This window comes from Haplochromis burtoni, unplaced genomic scaffold (genome assembly GCF_018398535.1).
Source record: "Haplochromis burtoni strain Fernald_Lab_line unplaced genomic scaffold, NCSU_Asbu1 Contig_265, whole genome shotgun sequence".
NCBI lineage: Eukaryota > Metazoa > Chordata > Actinopteri > Cichliformes > Cichlidae > Haplochromis > Haplochromis burtoni.
In genome coordinates, this window is record NW_024582626.1 from 88821 (window position 1) to 112306 (window position 23486).

General features: G+C 44.8%; 1 protein-coding gene across 7 annotated transcripts in view; it reads right to left on the minus strand.

Moving 5' to 3' along the window:
• The window catches only part of kdm6ba (lysine (K)-specific demethylase 6B, a), a 101581-nt gene that overhangs the window by 8749 nt on the left and 69346 nt on the right, over nucleotides 1–23486 (minus strand). For 3 of the 7 annotated variants that reach the window (XM_042227509.1, XM_042227511.1, XM_005939203.2), the window contains 10 exons: nucleotides 12544–20672; nucleotides 4466–4552; nucleotides 2659–2770; nucleotides 2302–2425; nucleotides 2068–2163; nucleotides 1668–1947; nucleotides 1468–1545; nucleotides 1091–1261; nucleotides 831–1007; nucleotides 126–689 (listed from right to left, as the gene is read on the minus strand). In XM_042227509.1, the coding sequence (XP_042083443.1) occupies nucleotides 126–689; nucleotides 831–1007; nucleotides 1091–1261; nucleotides 1468–1545; nucleotides 1668–1947; nucleotides 2068–2163; nucleotides 2302–2420 (1485 nt within the window). In that variant the 5' untranslated portion in view covers nucleotides 2421–2425; nucleotides 2659–2770; nucleotides 4466–4552; nucleotides 12544–20672. Of the gene's footprint in view, nucleotides 1–125; nucleotides 690–830; nucleotides 1008–1090; nucleotides 1262–1467; nucleotides 1546–1667; nucleotides 1948–2067; nucleotides 2164–2301; nucleotides 2426–2658; nucleotides 2771–4454; nucleotides 4553–12543; nucleotides 20673–23486 lie in introns of all 7 variants that reach the window. The other 4 variants (XM_042227510.1, XM_042227513.1, XM_042227514.1 and 1 more) reach the window with 3 other exon arrangements.

Below are 23486 nucleotides of genomic sequence, written 5' to 3' on the forward strand. Positions count from 1 at the left end.
AAAGAATTTTTCAGTCACTTAATATAATAGTGATCAAAAAACAACTGTGTTAACAGCTGAAGTGCCTGCGTTGTGCTGCCCTTTATTAAAGGAACTCATTCTTGCAGCATATAACTTGAACTCACCAGGGAGTGATTGCTGGGCGTGCTCTGATATCTCCAGGCCTCATGTGGACCGCTTTGCTGTTGCTGAGGTACTGAGGTGCTGCTGGCTTGAGGCGGTGGAGGAGGAGGACCCTGGTGGACCAGCCCTGGATGAGGCTGGAAGTGGCTGTAAGGCACACTGCTGCTGCTGTTGTTGCTGCCAGACGCAGAAATGTTTGCTGGTGACGACTGGGCATGTCGGTGATGATCTCTGTCTCCCCTGGTTGGAGTTGATGCTGTGTGAGAGGTAGCTTGGCTGCCACCTTGGCCCCCAATAAAAGGGCCTCTCTGCATCTGAGAACCACGAGTCTCTTTAGCTTGGCATGGTGGAGCTCTCTCCGGTTTGGAGCCGGGACTAGGGTAGGAGGAGTGAGGGGACCGATGGTTTACAGCCTGAGGTTGTAACTTGTCTTTCTGAAGCTTAGGAGCACATCCCTGGTTGTAGCTTCCTGGAGGGGAGTTGGGTAAAGGAGAGAGGTTGGAAGGGGCCAAAGATGCAGGAGAGGACTTCTGGTTGTAGCTGCCCATACCTTGTTTGTTGTTTTCCTGTTGAGCCACAAAACAAGAGAAGAAGAAAAAGAAAAACAGGACAATGAGAATAATATACAAAGGGCCTGACCACTGCTTTAAATAAAGCAGTAGTCAGTGATCAAGTAGACAGTGCAGAGATTTTGCTCCTGCTCAGACCTGGAACTGTGATTGTGGGTTCTTGCGCTCTGAGGTTTGTGGCTGCCAGGGAACACTGCTGTCCTTGTGAATGGGGTTCCAGAAGGCGGGCTTTGGAGGGTGGTGCTGAGCAGACGACTGCTGCTGTGGCAAAGATTGGCCAGCACCAGAGAAACGTTGCAGCCCAGGGTGAGATACCTGCACATTACAATATTTTACTACTCAAAGATCTGAGGAGGGGGAAAAAAGAACTGATTTTATTATTTGTGACTGTCCAATACCTGATCTGAACTCTTTTTCCTTTTGCTGGGGCTGGGACACTCCTCTGCTGCAGGCTGTGAGGGCGTATGCAGCGATGGTGAAGGCGTGTGTTGGATAACAGAGTGTTCACCCAGTGGAGGGCCTGGTCGCTTCAGCTGACCTCCTTGCATCTTTCCTGGGTATGGCCTCTGCTGTGCACAGAAAAAGATCTTAGTTGCTGCAGATGAAGACTATTGCAGTGTCAGTCCAAAGAATCCCTTTATCAAAATATTCACAGCAAAATCTGGGAGGCAAAAGTGACTTTGAGTGGAATTGGTGTTTTATTGGTCTGAACAGGGAGTGCTGGGTGTTTTTGTCGATGATGAAACATGATCCTAACCAATTAGAGAGTTCCTACCTGGTGCACCTGAGCCCACATGTCATCTCCCAGCAAAGGTGGACCCCGGGGAACATTCTGCTCCTGAGGACCCCCAAACTAAAATAGACAGAAAACCAACAAAAGAAAGTGTTTAGAGTGATTTATTGTTCATCAGCAGAGAATTATTTAAGCTCAGTGCAAAAGGCTGACATAGAATAACACTGCAACACTGTTCTCACTTTCAGCATTTGGTTTGGCCCCCTGGAGGGGAAATGGGGGTTAGGTGGAGGTCCGCCGCTGCCCGCGTAGCCTCCATTATGGAGACGGAGCGAGAGGTCATTGGGCAGGGGCATGACCGGATGTCCTCGAGGAGGAAGGTGGGAATCATATAGCTGGCTAATTTCCCACGCTCTGTGATGAGGTGGAGGATGAAGATGGTGGGGAGGTCTCTGCTGCTCCCTCTGCAGAGGTGGTAGCATTGGCTGTGGGAGATCGAGCTTCTCGCTTCCTCGCATCGGCCTGGAGTATAAAACACACAAAGGATTAAAAACATTTGAATGACATCAACATTTTAACTCCTCTAAATCTATTGCATTTTAAAAGTAGCTGTGCCACCCATGTCTTTGTTCCATTACTTACCCATTACTGAAATATTTGCTGTGATGGTTTAATCCACCCATAGGTCCAGGAGGTAGATGGGGAAGTAGCTGGTGTTGGTTCATCGTAGGTGAACACCTGATGAGGAGCAGAGACGGGATACAAAGTTGTTGATCGCCTTTAACTTGAACTCTACCAGCAGGATTAACCTGATGAATCAATGCAACCAAAGAGGTTTTGCAAAAAATATGGTGTTGTGTTGTCATGACTACATACCTGGCAGGTGGCTGCCAGGCGCGGCCGCCCACGGGAGGCCATGGCCCCCGGTTGAGTTCGTCCAGAGGGAAGGAATCCCGTGTGCCTCGCCCGCCAAACTGCTCTATTGGGTGATGCATCCAGCCTGCATGTTTAGTTGTACAGTCACACAATTAACACACAGATACGCTCAGAGAGAAAACAGAAAAACATCTTTGGACGAAGCTGCCGTGCTTTATGATGCAGATTTTACAAATAACTGGTCCCGTCAATATGTTTTAATTTTCATTAAAAAAAAAAACGTCATAGTTTTTAGTTCTCGTGGCAGATTTGTGACAGATCCATCAAATTCCTTGCTGCAGAAACAAAAGTACTTACCAGACTAGCTGTATCTGTGAAGCCCTCCACTGCAGCTCAGAGAGGGCCTCACTCCAACACTGAGAATATGTGGAGGTCTATCTTCAGCACCAGGAGCCTAAAAGCCAACTGCCTGCAGAAAGAGAAGACCAAGAGAATCATTATGAGAGGGGAGTCAGAGACTTTAAAAACAGAAAAACCCATCAGGCCTTTTATTTTATTGTGTGGACAAGCTGGTGTGTGTGTTTGGAAGTAAGCGAATGAGAGAGATGGACAGCTTGCCAGCATCTCCTCTGCTTCTGTCAAGAACATTTCCTGAAGAAACTTACATTTATAACTTGTCTGATGACGGCTGCTATGCATAACTCAGCCTGTAGGAGGCAGCAGTAAACTAGTCAGTGTGGAATCTGATTATTTCTGAAGCCCAGATGGCTCAGCAGGGAGCTCACCTCTGAGGACAGACCTGGGGTTACTGTAATCCTTACCATGAGCCTCCTGATAGCCAGAGACAGAGGGAAAGACTAAGAGTGAGAGGCTTTGGTCTCACGCCAACTGTGTGATGTTGGACGCCACGCAAGTGGAAGCGGTCCAAGTGTGCAAGCTGCACAGTGATGGCAGGCCTGTGCTGTTTTAGTGCATGAGAGAGAGAATAGTGTGCTCTCTTTTAAGTGGATGATTGTGTGTGTACTGCAGCGTTGTGTGTGTGTGTGTATACATAAAGTGTGCGTGCGCCCAGTGGATACACTAAGGTTTAATCTCATTACGGCAGGCGTGATGAAGAGGAAGAGGGGGGGCAGCGGCAACAGACGGTCTGAACAGGATGGGAAGGATAGATTAAGGAGAAGAGGGAAGGGATGGAGGGAGGGAGGTGGAGTGCAGAGTGGGAATGGTGCCATGAAAACGCCCACGCACCTTCCCACAAACACACAAACGACACAAAGGAGATGGTTGAGGGGAAAACACATGAAAGAAGCTGAGAGATAACTCTCTCTCCCCCTCCCTGCTTTCAGAAACACCGGACACACACGGCACAAAAGACCGAAGGTGTCGGGATGAATAGAAGAAGTGTGTGTTTCAAAGAACAGAGATTCAATACTGACAACAAAAGAGACCAGAGACAAAACCTGAGAGGGAGGTTTAAACCTGCACGATCATGGCCGCCGTTAGAAACTGGGCTAACTAAATATCTACCTGTAACATGTTAAGTAGTTAAAAACCACCATTCTGTCATCCATTTAACACCAGATTAGAAGGTTAATCTTTCAAGAACAACACCCAGATTCATCTTCATCATTATATTCAATATAATATCAATGTAATATAAGACAAATATGTAAATATTACATTTAAGGTGGATATTTCGGGCCTAACGTAAGTACAGAGATGTTTTATAAACTGCAGTGCCATGACTGAAATGTGCTGCATAATTCATCAGTGGATCAGTGGGAGAGCAACAGACATGCACACAAGGGTTATGATTCATTTGCCTTGCTCAGCATAGCACTGTTCCACTAGTTTTTCCAGAATTAGCTCTGGCCGTACGCAGTACTTCCTCCCACCAGTTCATCTTCCCTTCCTTTTCTTCCTCCCACTAACGCTGGATCACGGGCTCTATATAAAGCCCAGCAGAGGATACTTCAAACACTGTACACTTTTAGCTCACGAGGAGGGTTGCTGTTCACTGACACATGAAAACCACCCTCAAGGGGCGAGGGATCACGATCTGCCAGACGCCGCTGCTATGTGAAGATAGGCCGGCGTTAACTGTCAGGACTGCACTCCACGTGCTTTAAAGGAAAAGTGATACAAACACTCACGCTGTGCGCACCTTTAGAGTAGCACCGAGTTATTGATTCACAGTTGTGTTAAGTCTCAGCTTCAGCTGCCAATCATTTCTTCCGGGGTCTCCTCAATCCTGAAACACAGAGAAGGGAAAAATGTCAGCTTGTCAGGGAGAAAAACAACAACAACAACAACACGACCAGGGTAAACAACACTCTGAGTTAGCGTCTCGGTCTCAAAGCACGAGACTGAGTGAAGGTTCTCTCAGCATCGACTGAGAAGCTCTTTACCCCACCCCTTCTCTCTTTTGCTTCGGTGCATCATCTCCACCTGCATCATCCTCACCCTTCAGGTGATGCATGGCAGAGTGATAAAATGGGAGTGAAGAACTCTTGCTCATTCACTCGTGCTGGCAAGTAAGAGGCCCGTCTAACTCTAACAGCAAAAGCCCATAAACTCAGTCAACCATCACATGGAAAACATAGCACTGGCAAAATGTAGTAAAACTGCATTGTGGTGAAAGTAGAAAGGTTTAAATTAGAAGAAAGACAAACAAAAATACAGCTAGAGATCATCTGTGACTTCTTTTGAGAGCAAATGGGGACACGGTGGCCAGGTTGTAATTACTACTTTTATAGAGGGTGTGTGTGTGACCAAACAGCCATCTACCCTGGCTATCACATTGCTACTCAGCAGCATAGTGTTAGAAACTCAGTACTCTGTAATGAGATCGTACACACAGGCGGTAGAAACTTGTTCAAGAGCAGCTCGGGTTCTATCAGATTATACCAAAGCGATGAAATGTGGTTATAGCACCTATGGGTAAGAGTATGGTGTAGGAGAGGAGAAGCAGTGAGAGTGAGCGTGAGCATTACGCAGGTTATTTTTTGGGGAACCCCCGATGACTCAGCTCGCCTGGAAGACGGCTTACCCCAAACCGCTGGGCCTGAAACCCCGCCCCTCCGGGACACCACTTACAGTCAGGTGACCGGGGGCGTTTCTGCACCACTGCAGAAGTAACAACAGCGGGAATTTCTCTGACCGTGTGATGTCATTTCTGCTTCCTTAGAAGCGTGACGCTCGGGTAATCAGTACGTGACTGCATGTTTAGACAAATAAGCAGGATGTGCCGATGAGATGTTCGGTAGGGGGTTTCGTGGCCGAGAGAATGATCAAACTAGTAAACCGCAACTTCAGGAGAAACGATGAGGAAAATTCTACGAAAATGTTCAGACTGATTAATCCGTAACCGTTTCACCCAAATGGAACGTTCTGCTGCCGAAGAACTCAAAGAAAGACAGGAAGCACTTTGAGAAGTTTAAATTTAAACCTTCAAGCGCTGCAGGTGTTAGCGTGATTGCTACTTGCTTTCAATTTTATTTTGCTCTAACCACAGCAAACAAAAACTACTACGGTAAAAGAAGCGAAAGCCCTTTGAGAACATCTGCATCTGTCATACGCAGCTGATAAAACTATCACTCATGACATCATTTATTGTTCAATCAAAAATCCCCTCCAGAGTACATCTTGTGGAAGTGGAATCCCCCCCGCCCCCCACCCCCCGACCATCAAAGAGGTGTTCCTGTCAACACCCTGGTTATCGTAGGAAAGTTAGTTAATGTCCCCGAAACAGCAGCCCAGGGGTCGAGCGGGTACAGAACAACTCTGTGCCGTCGGCCGTCAGACAACCATTACACCCAGGAAGTCAGACAGTTAATGAAACGTTTCTCTGTGGGATCTGACAAGCAAAGCAATTTCATGGCACAGCCCAACGTCACATGCTTGCGGCTGTGCACAGGGAAGCCTGCTTCGTCGCCGATGAGCGCTGAGGGGAACAGTTTAAATTAAATCGTTACACAAGCTCCGTCTCTGTGCCTCTGCCTCAGACAAACGCGTGAGAAAAAACGAGAAAAAGACGCCAATAACGACGTCCACTGCGAAAATATCCATCTGTTAGAGTCTACTTGTTTACTTGTTTGTCCGAGGAAAGCACACGAGGCTGCTGGAACGGGAATATGAGCAATGACCAAGGACGAGGGCTTGACGAGGTAAAAGCAGGCAGCTGGGGAGCAGTTTACTGTCTGAGTAAATTCACTGCAGAGCCATTCTGATAAGAAATGACCAGATAAAACTGGGAGAAGTGGCAGATAATAGAAAGAAAACGAGTTAGAAAAGAGCTCTGGCAGCAGTCAGTCTCCCATCAAGCATGGCGGCAAGGCCATGCATGGTCTTCTCTCTCTTCTTGTTCCTTCCTCCCGCAGCTTTACTCCACTTGGCCATTACATAATCAGTCCCAGATAGAGATCGTGTTCTGGAGGAAACACCATGCATTTCTCTCTCTCTCTCACACACACACGTAGCCCCTGCATCCGTCCTCCCCCGCCCCGTTGCCAGGCTCCCTGTGTCTACATGTACTGTATTTATTTGTTTGTGCGTGCACTAACGTCAGTGCATGCTGTTCCAAGATGATGATGATGTGGGCTAACTTTATCACGTCTGCATCTTTACACACACACAGAATTAGAGGATGATGTGCCAGCCAGCGCACACAAGGCAGTGCAGTTCAGCTGAGGACACGGCAAAGCAAACGGTTTCTGCAGAAAACCAGAAGGAGCTGACCTTTGTGGCGGAGTGTTCACAACAACAACACACACGCACACACAACTCTGGACTGAGAAAACACTGTGCTGAGCTGACCCTTAACCCACTCCCTCATTCACTTAAGCCTGTGCAGAGCAACAATTCAGGTAAAGCTCACAGTTGCTTTCTTCCGTGCGTACTCCCACACATCTGCTCGACATTGAGGCCGTGAAAGAGAGGCAGTAGGAGCATCTGTGGAGGCAAAGTCTTCATATTTAAACTGTGTTGGCTTGAAGTTGCTTCCAATGTAAACATTTAGAAAACAACAGGGACAATCATCAGGTTAGCAGCAACCACAAACGAATCATTATCTCGTTCTGGCTGTCAGTGGTCAGCCTGTCAGTTTGTTGTTCGGCTCCTCAACGCTACTTTTTCCATTAATTTTGGTGGTCTTGACAACCGCCTTGACCTCATTCAGGAGATGAGAGATGATTACAGTTAGACTACGTTTTTATCTCTTGGTGAAAAAAGAAGCACAAATTGCAACCGGAGTGTGTAGGTGGAAAAAAAAGAAAAGAAAGGAAGGAAGAAAACAAGAGGTCCTTTTATTTTCCTGTGACATCCTGTGACTGACAACTTAGGACTGGGTTACAGTGGTGCACAAATCATACAAAAGAGACCAGTTGCACTTGTGTGTAAGTGACGTTTAAAGAGAAGAGGAAGAGAGCTCTAAGGGGAGAGGAAACTGTCGTCACAACCACAGGAAGTGGGCCTCCCTGAGGGGGCGTGTGTACAAATGTGTGAGGGAGAAAAATCGAGCTTTGGGGAAGGGTTTTGGTTCTTTTTAAAAACCATGAGGCTTCCTGTTAAAAAGATAACTCGGAGCGTTTTAGAGTGTGTGCAATAAATGACTTTCTTATGTGACTAATACGAGCAGATGTGAAATAAGCAGGGTCAGCTCGCCACTGCAGGTTCCTAAAAATACACCTCAGACACACAGTCATCCTGTGCGACGGCACGTGTGTCCAACTCATGACTCACACCAGCCACTTCAACAAAAACAAGCGACATAACTGACTTTACTCTGATCTGCTGCTCAAGTGAAAAGCCTGATCGCGCTCTCAGGCTTCTGGTAAAAGTGAGTGACAAACAGGTGATGGGAGAATGGGCGTCTGTGTCACTTGTGCTTTTCGGCTTCTTTTTCACAGAAACTCTAGAGTTTCAGAGGAAACTACAGACTTCTGTGCATGTCAGCGGAGAATCGGAAAGAAAACAAGAAACACCAAAAAAAAGAGGGATGACTCAACACCTCTGAAGGACAAAGCCGAAATCTTAGAAGCGACGGCGGCTCGATTCTCGCACATGAGCAACCTCAGAAGTCCCCCAACTTTTCTTTCTGCTTCTCTTGAGTGAGGCTTTTCTATAACCAGTGCAAGAAAAGCTCTGGACAAACACAGCTGCACGTGTGAAAATAGTCTAAAAATCCCCCTCCCCCATTCTCCAGGTACGTCTAGTCCACATCCAGGGCTGACACACTCAAACACACAGACGCTCAGAAATACACCAAACAAGACTAGAGACAGCTTCCTTGGCAACAGTTACCAGGGGAACTAGTCGCGTCTTAACCAACAGTTATTGAAGTAAGCTGGCGAGTCTGACATAGAGAGACGGGGTTTATGAGAGGGCTTTACTAATCAACATGTTTCCTGAAACACAAGGCAGACTTGACCTCACACCACCCCCATCCTCTTCCTCACTGGACTCACATTGTGTTTCACTGGCAGTCTGTGTGTGTGAATAACACTTAGCAACATGTGTGTGTGTGTGTTCATGTGTAGTCATATCCTTATGCGGACCAAAATCCCAGTCCCCACGAGTTTGAAGGCATTTTTGAGACTCAAAATGTGGTTTTAGTGCCAGAGTTATGGTTAGAGTAAGTGGCATGATGTCAATTAGATGTCCCAGCAAGACATGAATACCCGACATGTGTGTGTGTGTGCGAGAGAGAGAGTTGCAGCTAATCAGAGATAATGACAGCATGTGTGCAGATGGTCAGCACGCCGTTGTTTTTACAGTGGGTGTAATTACGATCATTTTGACTTTATCAGAACAACCGTGACACAGGCAGAGCAGCTTTGTTATGACGTTTGTTCGTTTAGACCAGAGAACATCCAAGGCCTGTTTATAGATTCTCCAAATACCACAGCTGCTGATCTTGTAGGGTTTTTTCCCCTTCATGAATCTCTCCCTACTCACCGGCTGACTTATCAGCTATTCTCCCAGCGTGGGTAAATGCAGTCACAGGAGGTGAGGCGAGGTACCAAAGGAAGGAAGAAAATTCTTTCCAAGTTGTGAGAGCCTGTTTAACTTTAGCTATGAGTCACACACACACACACACTGTAGGTTCAAACACAGCCCTTCCACTGTGGCATCATCGCTGATGGCAAAGGGCCAGAGATAACAGAAAGTGAACTCAGAGGGAAAACTTTCTCCTCACTCTCACTGGCTTTAAAATAGTAGTAGAACAGGAACACCCCCTTTCTCCTGTAGAAAAGCTTTCAACTTTGCAAATGCTAAAAGCTAACGTAAAAGTGTTTAACATTAGTGTGGTGCATCTGAACCCCTGCCTGCTCATGTAAAAAAATAAATAACTAAATAAATTTCAGTTCACTCCTTCAGATTGCGAAATGTATTACACAGAGGATCTATTTTTCCCAAGTGCCCTCAGATCACATCACAGCGTAATATAAATGTCCAGTACAGCAAACGATCGATGTCCGTGGTTTGTGTGTGGCCGGTGACATACCGGAGCCCTGCTGGTTTGTAGAAACTAATGAGAAAGAAGTAGCAGGGATAATGAATTCATCCATACACACTGCTATGATGCCGTATTTCAAAAGCTAAAAAGCCAATTATCGTCCATAAAGTGCCGCTGGCATATGCATTTAGAAAGTTCAGTTGTGTCTATTCCAGTTTTTTTTGCTTGTTTTACTGCCAATTATTGTAATTTTGCCTCATTTAAAGCTCATATTTTATATGACTCTTTTCACCAAATTGATTTTCCCCCCTTTTTCATACCCGACAGACATGCATAATAACTTTTACCATATGCTGGACCCTACAGAAGACAATATGGTTGTTGTTTTTGGGCCCCCGCTGCCAATTTTGGCAGACCTTGATCCCCGGCAGTCTGTCTCTGAAGGCATAGTGGAATTCCACACTTGCCTGACTAAGATATCGCCTCCAGCTGCTCCCCCAGCAAAGTCTTAAAGCCCTTCTTCCTTCAGTCAGTAAATCCTTATCAGCGTGCACGTTTTAAAACGCTGCATGGACAGGCGATCAGCTCGTGCACTGAAAATTAGCTCTGTGCAACCCCCCCCCCCCCTATATGTGATGTCATCATGTTTATCACATAGAGGGTGTGGGTGGGGTCAGTTGAGGTGAACAGGATGCCTTCCTTTGAACGTTGAAATGAAACGATGGGCAAATTCCAGCCAGCACATGGAGCAAGTCCAGATTTAATCGGCTGAACTGTCGGGGTGTGTTTGACAAACTGATCATCGGCAGAGCAGACATTGTTCTGAAAACACACACAAACCCCTCTCTCGACTCCTCTTTTACGTTTTACTCCACCTCTCTCGTTCTGCGTTGCTCTCTGAAAGAGAAACTACACCCTTTACTGGAACGGTTTCAACGTTGTGGTGTCGCACAGATGTTTCGCTGCCACCTTCGATCACTGACCTCAACAGTTTCACTCTGAAAAACTTGTAACTTGATTATATTCGTTTTGTGTAACGGGTGACAAAAAATGGTTGATGCGCAGCACCCACCATCTGACACAGACAGTGTTAACTGGCAGGAGTAGCTGAGTAATCACTTCAAGCCAGCCTACTGACCCATTTCCAATGCCAGGCACATGTACAAAGGAAAAAAATCATAGTGAACTAGTTACATCTGTATCAGGGTTACTTATGGAGAAAAAGGAGAGTGCTGTGGATGGGATTGGGTGAAAAGCTCTAATAATTTGCTCTTCTTACTGAGGCTTACAGCTTTCTTTCCACTGTCACGTCTGTTTCCTGACGCGTGTGTATCGCTTTAATAATCGTCCATGTTCGTCATCAAGTCATAGTAAAATGGGCGGCGCTTGTTCATTCACACATACACACGCACTCCTGTTGAGATCACTGGAGGAAAGGGGCGGGGCTTGAAGCAGCAGCACACAGTCGGCACGGCGTGTTAGAAGCGAGGTGGAGCTTTAACTTTTTTTTACTACCCCGACATGAAAAGGTGAGACAAAACACGCTGCTGTTTCCATGCCAATCAATCTGATCGATCGGAAGTAAACCTTCAGAGGGATTCGTTTTTGTTTTCTCAGCGATCCCCTGCCAGCACGCTCCTCCTTCTGATCTCCCCTCGTTTATTGCGGGCAATAAAATGACAAATGAGCGACACGACCAGCCACAAATTCTCACCAACTGCCTTCTCCTGACTAAAAAAAAAGTGTGTAAAGTCTGTGGGTGGTGATGCAATAGCTCATTATGATACTTCAAACGCTTGCAACCACTCCTCCAAACGAGTTAACTGGGTCGTTATTTTGATGTAAGGCGGCCAAGGCGCACGTATACGCACGGGCCAGACGCAGAGAGACTTTAGTGGACTATCTGACCCTGAAACTCAGACTTTAAGGTCAGCACCCATCCCCTCGAAAAAAAAGAAGAAAAAAACAGAGGTGATGCAAATCACTTCCTTTCAATCAAGCTCTTTGTGTGCGTAACTATGACTGGAGGGTGATTTTGGGGGTTGGGGGAGGCAGCTATCCATTCACTTTATACGGCTGCCGACCTCGGTGATCCTGCCCACCCCCCTCTCCAACACACAGACACACAATGGCGTGAGATCTCATTACACAAGCAGTTTTCTGTCCTCTAACTCCCCTTCCCCTTTTCCAGCCACGGCATGATCATGAGTTTTCAAGGCAACGCGAAACGGAACTAGGACCGTGGTCGCGTTGCCGTGGATGGAGCTGTCATCACACACTGTCTGCACGCACAGACTAGCTTCGGGACAGAAGTTGGGGAACTAGGTTTCGTGTTAAGTACAAAAAAACCGCAGATTCCCATCCTATCGCCAATTTAGCAGAAATAAGCCCACGTGCGCCGAATGATTAACCGGGTCCGGTAAAGACGCTCAAACGTGAATATGACGAAAACAATTCGGCGAACTGAGACCCAGCCTACACGCGTGGGATTAAAGGGAGCCACCCGTGGTTGAGAAAAACACAGCGAAATTCCCCCACCTCATCGATTACACACGATCGACAGTTCCACTCAGCCAGTTCCGATAATGCGCTCATTGTTCCGAATCAATCAATGGATCAGTAGCCGAACATGACAGTACGGCGATGGTATCGCCCAGTGATGCCACACGAGGCAATTTCATAGTAAACTTTCTTTTCACCCCCCAAAACCCACCCTCATTACAACCAAAACAAAGTCGCCTGGACTTTTAAATCCCCCTCCTTCTCCCACCAGCCCCGGCACTCACCGGTCACAGCAGAGCTTCCAACAGTCTCAGCAGAAGGGGAATAAATTGTTGAATGAAATATGAATGAAGTATCCGGGTCCTCGCTGTCAGTCACAGCAGCCTTTTACACTCGCTGTGTTTGGAAGTTTAGAGCTCCGAGTGTGCATAGAAACTCGAACAGCCGGCAGAGCAGCTACAGTCCTATAATCCCTGTCGGTCTCTATCGTTTCCTTTCCCAATAAAAAACAGAACAAAAAAACGACACTTGAGCCTCCTGACAGCAGGAGAGCGTCTCCGGTGTCCGTGATGGGCTCGTTCAGATATTTTACTCCGTGTCTGATGGCTGTCTCTGCTGTCAAGCCCCAGCTCCGCTCGCACGGCTCTCCGTGTTTCTCTCCGCGTCAAAGAAGCTCTCTCACTGAAGCTGACGGGCACAGCTCGTATTGCGCTGAGCTGTGTTTAAAGAGAACGTGACGTCAATCCCCGCCCCCGGAATCCCAGGGTAAGCTCGCGTTAGATCCGACTGCCGGTACCGGGCCCGTTTATTTCTCTTTGTACCTTTTTATTTTTAACTCCGGAGTGTTTTTTTTTCTTCTTCAGGCAGACTCGTGACCAGCGCTTGGACTCCAGCACAGCCAGCAGCTATTTCTCTGCCTCGGTCTATTTCTGGACGAGGAAGCGCCCCTCACTTCATATTACCCACAGGAAGACAGACTATCGCAGTGTTTTAGTCTGAGTACATTTTTGCCTGTGACTTGGATTTCTTGTACATCCATAATAAGAAAACTACTGGCCTCACAGATCCACTGCTGAAATGATCCGGGAATGGTTTCTTCTCTTTGGGCAACTTGCACATTGTTACAGTGAGAACAGACAGTCTGTTTCGTTAGACTCAACAGTTTTCTAAAATGATACAGCCTGCCCTCAACCTGACTAGAATACACTATTTATTAATAACACAGTTACAAAGATGGTAAACATGTAATAAGTGCTCAGTAAACTTTAAATTAGTGGTATTTGGTTCAGATTTTATGTACCAGGTTAGATCCCTTCTTTTTCCTTCAAAACTGCTGCAAACTGCAACCTCAGGTTCCTGTTCCAGCTGACAGGAGTGGCACCCAGTGTGGTCTTGTGCTGCTGCAGGCCATCGGCTTCAAGTTTCAATGTGTTGTGCATTCAGAGATGCTCTTCTGCATACCTTGCTTGTAGCAAGTGACTTATTGTTGCCTTCCTGTCAGCTCTAAGAAGATTGGCCATTCTCCTTTAATTTCAGACATCAAATGAGGAATTTTCACACAGAGAAGTGCAGCTCACTGGCAGGGGCCGAGGTGGAGAAATTCCCTTAGGGTGGCAAAATCAACCCTTTTAAAAAACCCACATATGCAGGTATTGCATATAGTTAAAACGATTCAAATAAAGTATACACATTTCATAAAACTACCCTCTAGATCTGCCCCTGCTCACTGGCTATTTGCTCTTTTTCAGACTATTCTCTGTACTTTGGGTATGTGGTAGATTGGTAGTTTGTAAAGCAGTCAGAGCAGCCTGTCTGGCACTAACAATTGCATTTCTTAACCATCTACTTCATCAGGTCATCTTGACCATAAATGGCTGATTAGATATTCACATTAGCATACAGTTGAATGTGTGTAACTACTGAGTGGCCAGTGATTGAATGCTCTTGTGCTTTGAGTTATTTAGTGAAGGTGGGCAATGTCTTCATTATGAGATGTGAGGTTTGTGCTTTAGATAGCTACATAAATATAGCATAAATGTGTTTATAGAGTGGAAGGTCTGTGGATGGACCTGATGTGGTGCTTATAGATATGTTAGATGTGTTTTATGGCTCAATAATATAGAACTACTGTATTTTTTATTTGTTGAAACATAGTTCTCATGGCTTTGCCAACATATAAAACCTTGACTTATGAGTTTAATATATTTCTTGGTTGTGCCTACTAGATGACAGTGATTTGACTGTGTGCACAGACAGCACAAGAATTATATGCCACGTGCTCAAAGGTAGCCAAACAAGACTTTGAAAACTACAAACAGGTCTCTCCAAGGCCGGAAACATTTGTTCCAGCCATTCCTTGCCAAAGCAACCATCCTGTTCTCTATAATAATGCCAAAGAGCCACACTGGTGCAACCAACAGTATGCATCACAAACCCAACAAACACACACAGGTTATATTTAGAAAGCACTGCCTCAGCAGGATAACAGGAGGCAAAATTAGTTGCCGCAGGGAGGACGGGAGTGTGTCATGGATGATGCTAAGACGATGACTTATGGATACACGCGCACACAGTTTATTTATGGTCGGAACAATTCTAAAAAGAGAACAGACTACAAACAAACAAACAAACAATAAAATCTGAACACTGTGAAACCACTCCTAGCCTCGGTGCAAATCGCTGAGGCTACACTGTAAATTCTAATTAATAAGCCTTAACCTCAACCAATGGCCTTAAAATAGTAAATAATTGTTACTCGGCTTTTTTGAATGCTTCAGAAATCAATAATTTAAAAAAAAGACCTAAAGATACAAGTGAAACTTTTTCATAACATAATACATGTACATCTACTAAGCTGTCCCTGTTCACACATAATAAGTCAGAAATCATCATTTGGTTTCACATGTGACGATTTTAAGACGTTTATTTAGTTGCATTCAAGTTCTAAAAACTTGTACCTTTAAAAGTGTGCAGGTTTGACAGAAGTCTCTTCTTTTCCGTCTTAATCTAAGCGTTAGTCTTCAGATAAATATGAAAGTGTTTTTCACAGCTTCAGGGAAAGTACTCTGGGGAGGTTCTTGGGATCATCCATTAAAACATCTCTCTCAGAAATACGGTCAGTCGTGTCCGTGTCAGGGTGGAGAGGATTTGATGAGACGGGCGCAGCTACATCAGTGACAGTCAGCACCATTAACAGACCCCAGGCCTCTTCATTCTCACAAAGCCTCTTTAAAAGCAACCAAACAACTTCCACTGTGTACTATTTAGATTCTTAGAACTCTGACTCAAAACAGGGCGAGTTCATCGACATCCAAATAGGAACAAGGAAATAGTTTCAGCCATGCAAGCTCAGTATTATAACGAGTGAACATCCTACAGAGAGGTCAGCACTTATAGAAACAACCATGTATCTACAAATGATATTTAAATCCTTAGAGTCAAATATGATGATTCATTAACCAGCCAGCGTGGCTGTAACAAGCTTCATGTAGAGTTGCCTCTGTAGCTGACACTATCAGTACTGTCAGTATTTGCATGGAGTTCACCTGCTGTAACACCTGGAGGGCCAAACTGCATTCACTGTGTCAACCTCGGCAAGTTGACACAGATAAAAGCCATTTATCATTAAATATTGTCGGCTGCACTGAGAAACAAAGTTAAACACTTATTGCAAGTTTAATAACTTACCTTACTGTTCCTTAAAAGATAAAAAGAGCCATAAAAATGGGCAAAATTCAAGCACTCTTACGTGCTTGAATTGGTGCTAGCCAGCCCTGCAGAACCTTTTCGTATTCTTCGTTTCGTATTTAGTGGTAAGTCCAATAAAATCACGGCAAAGATACAAATTTCGGTGACCGGTACATTGCTTACACTGTATGTGACATGTGAAACAAAGACAAACAGAATGTAACATCGGATTTGGATGAACATTCAGTATTCGCTCGTCTGCCTTCACATGCATACGAACTTGAGAGCATCCCATTCTCCCACACTTTGCAGCTACAACAGCTTCAAATCTTCTGGGAAGGCTTTCCACAAAGTTTAGGAATATGTTTATGGGAATTTTTGACCAATCCAGAAGCGAATTTGGGAGGTCAGATATTGACATCTTCTTCTTTTTGGCAGACTTGACACAATGTAGCGCCAAGTCTGTTTCCTCCTACTGGTGGAACAATGTAATTGTTTCCTTTGCTTCAGCTCTTTTGCTTTTATGCTAACGTCACTCGAAGCAATAAGTAAAAAGTAAACATTTTCTCCGTACAATTAACAGTAACCTCATAAAATCTAATGAAAAGTATATTTTTATTAATTAAAGTAAAGTTGGCTAATTTATGTAGGTCAGGAAAACTTCTGGAATTTACAGTATATCAGTCTCCTGCTGCCTGTTCCATTTTCCTAACACAACGTTAAATGAGTGGAAGCATTTTTGTTTTTATTAGCTCGCAGTGAAAAGTGACAAGAAGAGAAAGTGTGTGCTAGATTCAAGCCCCTGGTGAAGTAAGTGCATGGCATGTGCTGCGTGTCCTACCGGGTGGATCTAGATGTCTATTGTGAAGTGACAAAGACTGTTCAATAATGTGTTTTGTGTTGAAAGCGGGGAGGGACACAGCACAGAGGGGGTCTTTATGGTACTTGAAGGCAGTGGTGCTTATATGGATGGATTGTTTTTCTTAAAGCCTGTGTTTATGGTACGTACAGTACTGTGCAAGGAGCTTGGAAGCATTAATGGCTGCACCAAGAATAGCAGTAAGGGTCCACACCAAAGTTCACATCAATAATGTCCAATTACATATTAATTATACATCTGATGTGATGAAACACATTTTAGCATGTCTTTTGGATGCTACTAAGGCTTGTACTGCTCCAGTTGTAAATGACCCACCACAGAGTACTGAATTATACATTATCTGTTCACAATTACAGTGGTTAAAGTTGACTAAATGCTATTTATTTAGCTCAACAGAGATGTCTCTTTAAGTCCAGCCACACAGTGGCTAATGTTGCCTTACAGAAAGAAGGTTCCTGGTTCAAACCCTCTCTGTGTGGAGTCTGTTGGCCATGGATGTGTGCTAGATAAAGCACTCTGAATGGTCAGTAAGACTAGAAGCACCATATAAACCCCAGCCATTCCTCTTTAAGGAAATATTGTGCTGTTGGGGGTTTTTGTTGTGTGTTTTTTGGACTGGTGAGTCTGCTTTCTCATATTGCTCCTAGTGTGAGATTAGTACAGTACTCTATTCTATTACAGTGTGTTTACTGTCTAAAGTGTTGTTTCGAGTGAGTGCACACCAAAGAGTGCGGTGAGAGAACATCATCCTGCAAAAGTGAACAGGAAGAGGACTGCTGATTGATGTGGGCACGGGTGGGACTTTAGTGTGCCACACACACTGCCCCTGCACAAACACAGTTTCCCCCAGCTGCTCCTCTCATACATGCACCCATATAATAAGAGTTTGAAAAGATTAAATATATATGAGCTGAAATCCCATACTTCTTCTCCCACAACAAGTGAAGCTGAGGAATTACAGCTTGTCCCAGGGTCCCGAATGTGCATGTGTGTGTGTGTGTGTGTGTGTGTGTGTGGTAGGAGGGGACAATAAAGAAAAAAAAAGCAAAGCACTGTTTTCGCAGCTCTGGTACAAGGCTAACAATCATGTGTTTATGTGTGTGGAAGAAATGCAGGCATGTGTGCATGTGTGAGACTTTGTGTGTGTAATTAAAGAGATCAGGGATGGGGACGGAGCAGTTCTCACACTCCAAATATATACAGCACCTACTTTATGGGTGTGAGACCCCAAATTCCTGTCATGCCAGCCACACGCATGCAAGCATGTTTGAAAAATAAACAGCTTATAACAGTGACGGGGTCTAGAAAGAAAGTTTGAGAGTAGCAAGTGAAGTTATGTGTCTGTGTGTGAGGGTGTGTGAGCATGGGTGTAGGAGACTGTGTCCCTGGTACAGATGGTACTTTTCAGCCTCTGATATGTAGGATTGTGTGTGGGACTGTGCGCGCGTATGTCCGTGTGTACATGTGGCATAACGTGAGTCAGCTTTTGAGTACAGCGAGAGACCGACAGACACTATAATAATCACCTCCACGCACACTCACACTGCGAGGAGACAGAGAGCCACACAGGCAGTCAGACTGAGAGACTGCCTAAGCACACCCACATATAGCTGGCTGAATGGAGCGCTGCAGCCCTGATAATTAGGGCCTTTACTCGAGGAGAGAGCGACTGATAGGGAGCCCCGGCTTTTCCCTTAGTTCCCCAAACAACCAGCTAATCCCAACTGTGGTGCTATGATAAGCTAAGAACTCCAGTCGTGCTTAATATACTCCCCCTCCCCCCAAAGTTATACTCAGTGAAAAGTAAAGGAGCTTACAAAGTTAGGAGCGCATGTAAAGGAATACATTTTCAGCAGATTGTCCCAACTAGTCAATTTCCTATCATGGAGACTAAGGCTAAGCCACATGTCCCTGCAGATAACTTAGCTTTGATGTTTGCTGCTAAAACTCACACACTGCACTACAACATTGAGTCTAACCAGACAGCAACCGTCCAGTGGTGTAAAAATGAGCTTGCAGCAGCAGCAGTGACATTATAATGTGATTACAACACGGGGTAACCGGGGAGGTTTTGTTGAAGGTTACATAGCGTAAAGCAATACGACATTTACACCATAACCCAAACTGCTTTGGAGGTTGGGAAAAGTTTTCGGTAAATGAAACTGTCAGTGAGATACGGTGAATTTTGCTAATCGCAGCTTCCTCGCTGATTGCTAACAGAATGAAAAACGAAATCGTTGATCTCTCGCTCTCTAATGTGGTTTTGATATGAGTTGAATGGCTGAGTCAGCAACTTTTACAGAACATGCACGTTCAGCACTTACGGCACACACAAAGTTCAAAAGCATAAAAAGGTGTTTGCGTGCATGAGAAATCATAAAAGAGGAGTAATCCACTGACACCCGTGACTTTGCAACTCACCTCCTTCATAATTAATGATTGCGTATGTGTGTGTGTGTGTAATGTGCACTCCTACTGCTCTCTTACTCACTCTTTTCACACATCGACCTACTCCTCTACCTGCCTCACCTACTTACCCTAATTTTTTATAGCCTTTATCTGTTACATAACTGGGTAAAGTCAGTTAAATGCTGAGGTCACAAAGCAGAGTATAGTTTATGAAGGACAGCTGTAGTATATTATACAACATTGTGAAAAAGTCTTGAGCCACGCTTCATTTCTTTATATTTATTTAAAACTTGGCAATAAAAGTGATTCTGATTTTGTTCTGTTCTCTGTCGAGATGATCCCACACTGCTTCTAAAAACGTCGGGTATACTTTTACTGCATTGGGAGTGTTTTGGGGATCACTGCCATGCTGAGAAATGAAGCCCTTTTCAGTCACACAGTTTTCATATTGCTTTGGATGGTGGATCAAAATCTGATGGTTCTTTTCTGTGTTTATAATTCCATCGATTTTGACAAGATCCCCAACACCGCAGGCTGAAATGCAAATCCAAAACACGACAGAGCCTCCACCGAGTTGTACAGATGGCTGTCTGCACTCAGTGTCATATCGCTTCTCTGGCCAAACTTGGATTCTTCAGTTCATAAGACCTGTTGCCACTTTTCAATCCAGTTTTTGCGTAATTTTGCATAACTCAGCCCTTTCTTCCTGTTTCTCTTCCTTTGCCCATGGTCACAAAGAATGGCTTCTTGGCAGCCACTTTTCCCCTGACACCATTTCTGATGAGGCTTCAGTGAACATTAGATGGATCAAATGAAGGGCCACATGCATCTCTGAGGTCCTCTTGTCAGGATTTGTCTTTGTTTCTTAAAGGCATGACTTTAAGATGCTGTTTTAGGCCCTGCCACTTGTCCGTTTGTCCCCTGCTTGTCCAATTTCCTCAAATTTTTCAAAAAAGCCACTGCACATCAAGTTGATATATCCCCAGTTTTTGGCTAAGAGCTGTTTCAATATCACCTTGTTGGTGCAGAAATATAATTTTTATCTTATGTTTCACTTTTTTTGGAAAGTCAACGAAAGAAAAGGTGCATTTTTATTTTATTTTTATTTTCTTAAATGATTCATAGTTTAGTGTTAAGTGGCTTACAAATATATGTGTATATATATATATATATATACACTGAATGATCTTCGGAAAGCATGGAAAGCTATTGCCAGAGCCTGGCTCCTAGGAAGCAAAGTACGAAGAAATGCGGGGTGGCTCAAGACTTTTGCACAGTACTGTAGTTAGTACTGCTTGGTTATGTGAAAACTGGCACCAAGTCAGAAACTGTGGATCAGAGAAGAAAGTATATGTTTAAAGAGTCCTACCTTGAGATCAGAGGTGATGTAGTCCCTCTTTTTTAGCATCCACCGGACACCATGACACCTCTCAGCTCCTGAAACCACAACGGGGGACCACGAGTCAGTCTGGTGTCAACATTAATAATGTTATCGGGAATATGGAGCTGGACACTTCATTTGCTCAAAAGAGAATTTTGACAAATAAATAAATAAATCACTGTCATTTTAAGACTTTACTCCCAAAATGAATTTAGTCTCCCCCCCCGAGAGCAGCAATGTGATTCTATTTTCACCTACTGTCAAAACTAGGTTAAACACATGTGACATTCCAGTGTGAGTTGAATCAGCAGTCATCATTTCATCAGCTCTTTAGCTGAAGAACTGGAAAAATGAAAACTGTTCTCCTGCTAAAGGCAAACTCACAGGGCTCACTCTTTATTCTCTGCACCTGTCTTAATTATGCACGCGTGACGTTTGCTGAATGTTCTGTGGTCATCGTGTCGATGTGTCATTCTGCGGCTGATAAACCACAGTGTGAGAGTGTCAGCCAAAATGCACAGCAGGGCCGGGACCAGCGCTGTGGCCATCTGTGTGTGTGTTCCTCATGTGCCGCCTGTTCAGTGATTCACAGTGTCACTGCTGGGCCACATGACTGAGAACAGGTGGCACTCTGGTTCACCTCCCCACCCCCAGCACACACACACACACACACCTCCACATACACCCTGAGAACACAGAGCACCTGCAATGTGCTCAAACACTAAACAGGCATGACTGTACACAACGCACACACATTCTGTCTTTTTTGTATACTCAGATCCACAAAACGGACTAAATACCCCCTCTTTTAACAAATGGCTGTCGACGATGGTTGCGAGCTAAATGTCAGCGCCTCACTAGTCCTCTTACTCATATCTTACCTTGCCTGCTCTCGCCCCCACCCTTTTTTCTCCTTAACATTTGACCTTTGACTTCCAGACAAAAACCACTGCATCCTCTTTCCTTCAGTAAGGACCACACATGTGTATGGATATGCATTTTTCCACTGTCTTCTTGATCAACGTGTGCAAAAAACTTACAGTCCAATAAATCTCACTTTCTTTCTCCACCTTTGCAATCGTTCTTCCTCACACTCTGATATTCTACCTGCAGGGCTGCAACACATAACACGCCCACACATTTCAGCTTCCATATGTTTCCCTGCTGAGCACGTCCACGCTGAACCAACGTAGTATACATTGCCTAGAGCAGCTTGTATATGTGTGTGTGTGTTTGTCACAGCTGTGTGAATATGCAGCAAAAAACAGCTGGCTCAGCCTGATCTTGCAGAGGCTGGTGGCTAAGGCCCCCAAACCTTTGAACTCAAGGTCAAAGGGCGAACTCCCCTCAGGAGCCACAGCTGGCTCCAGTGTAAAGGTGGAACAGCTCTGTGTGTGTGTGTGTGTGTGTATATGTAGGTAGATCAGCAACAATTTAGTTTTTTTTTTAGTAGTGCCACCTTAAAAAAACCACACAAGCCTGCTTGACTTGCAGGCTGAATAGTTGCAAGAATAGACTGTCTTTCATGACATATACAAAAAATGTCACAACCTTTCATATAATCATTTGATTTTGTACCGATATTACATGTGAGGGGGAAGAGGGGGCAGATGTGAGAAAGAGATGATTAAAGACAGGAAGGAGGCAAGACAAAATAACAAAAAGGAGTAAACCGCACATTTAATCAACATATTTAAATTGAAACGATGACAGATTAAGTCTGACACAAAGTGAAAGAAAACAGGCCAAGTTGCAAGAGATAGAGTGAGAGATAGAGCGGGCTAGAAAGCGATGCTTATCTTTTGTCTGTAAAGGTTAACCAGTGGGAGTATCTTCCTTTGACATTAACCAGCACAGAGAAGAGAGACAGAGGGGTGAAGCAACAGACTTTGCTCAGAGGCGGAGAGCAGCAGAAATGAAGACGCAGATGGGCACGGGAGGGTGGCAGGAGATCGAGTAAATGGCCTCTAGTCATGACAAGAGAAAATAGAAGGAAAAAAACAAAGACAGGTGAGAAAGGAAATGAAGCAGGGCTGGTTTGACAGGCATAGGTAGAGAGAGAGGTTAGTGTCTGGCCTCAACACCAACACAGCACTGTGCTGTTAGCATGTTGCTAATGGTGCAGTGAAAAGATGAAATAGCAAAAAGCCAAATTTGCTGAAGACGTTAATAAGGCATTTAGCATTTTTATTATATTAGGTGACCAGATCCAGAATATGAGCAAGCATCCGAACAGTTCTGACATGAAATATAGATGCTACAATAATGGTCCAATCAAAACATGAGGTCAGATGGTGGAAAACCAATGAGATCATTAGGTCACTGAGTAAACGGCACCTTTCTAAAAACTGTCTAAAGAGCTCTCGTCTTAGAAACATCAGGTTCAAAGGCTCCACATCTAAGTGTTCCACCTGCAAAACACACACATACAGTATGTTTGCGATGTCCACACACCCACATACACACACATTTCTATCCATATACAGCAATTAAGTGCAATAAAGTAACCACACACTTGTCCAGTTCCTGCAAATCCACATGTGTGCACAAGCTGATACCTGCATTTCTTCCTACTTGATGCAGTACCTATCGACTTTGCACACAGCATAATCACATTAACCACACTAGCACATTCACCTACTGCCAAACACACACACACACACAACCCTCAACATGTGCGAGCCTGTATGGCGTGAGTATAGTAGCCTTGCTGGAGTTGCTCCAGTACTTAGTCACCCGTGAATCAGAGGTCTTTTCAAGTTAGGGCAGCAAGCTTCATACCCACACACACACACACACACACACACACACACACACACACACACACACACACACACACACACACACACACACACACACACACACACACA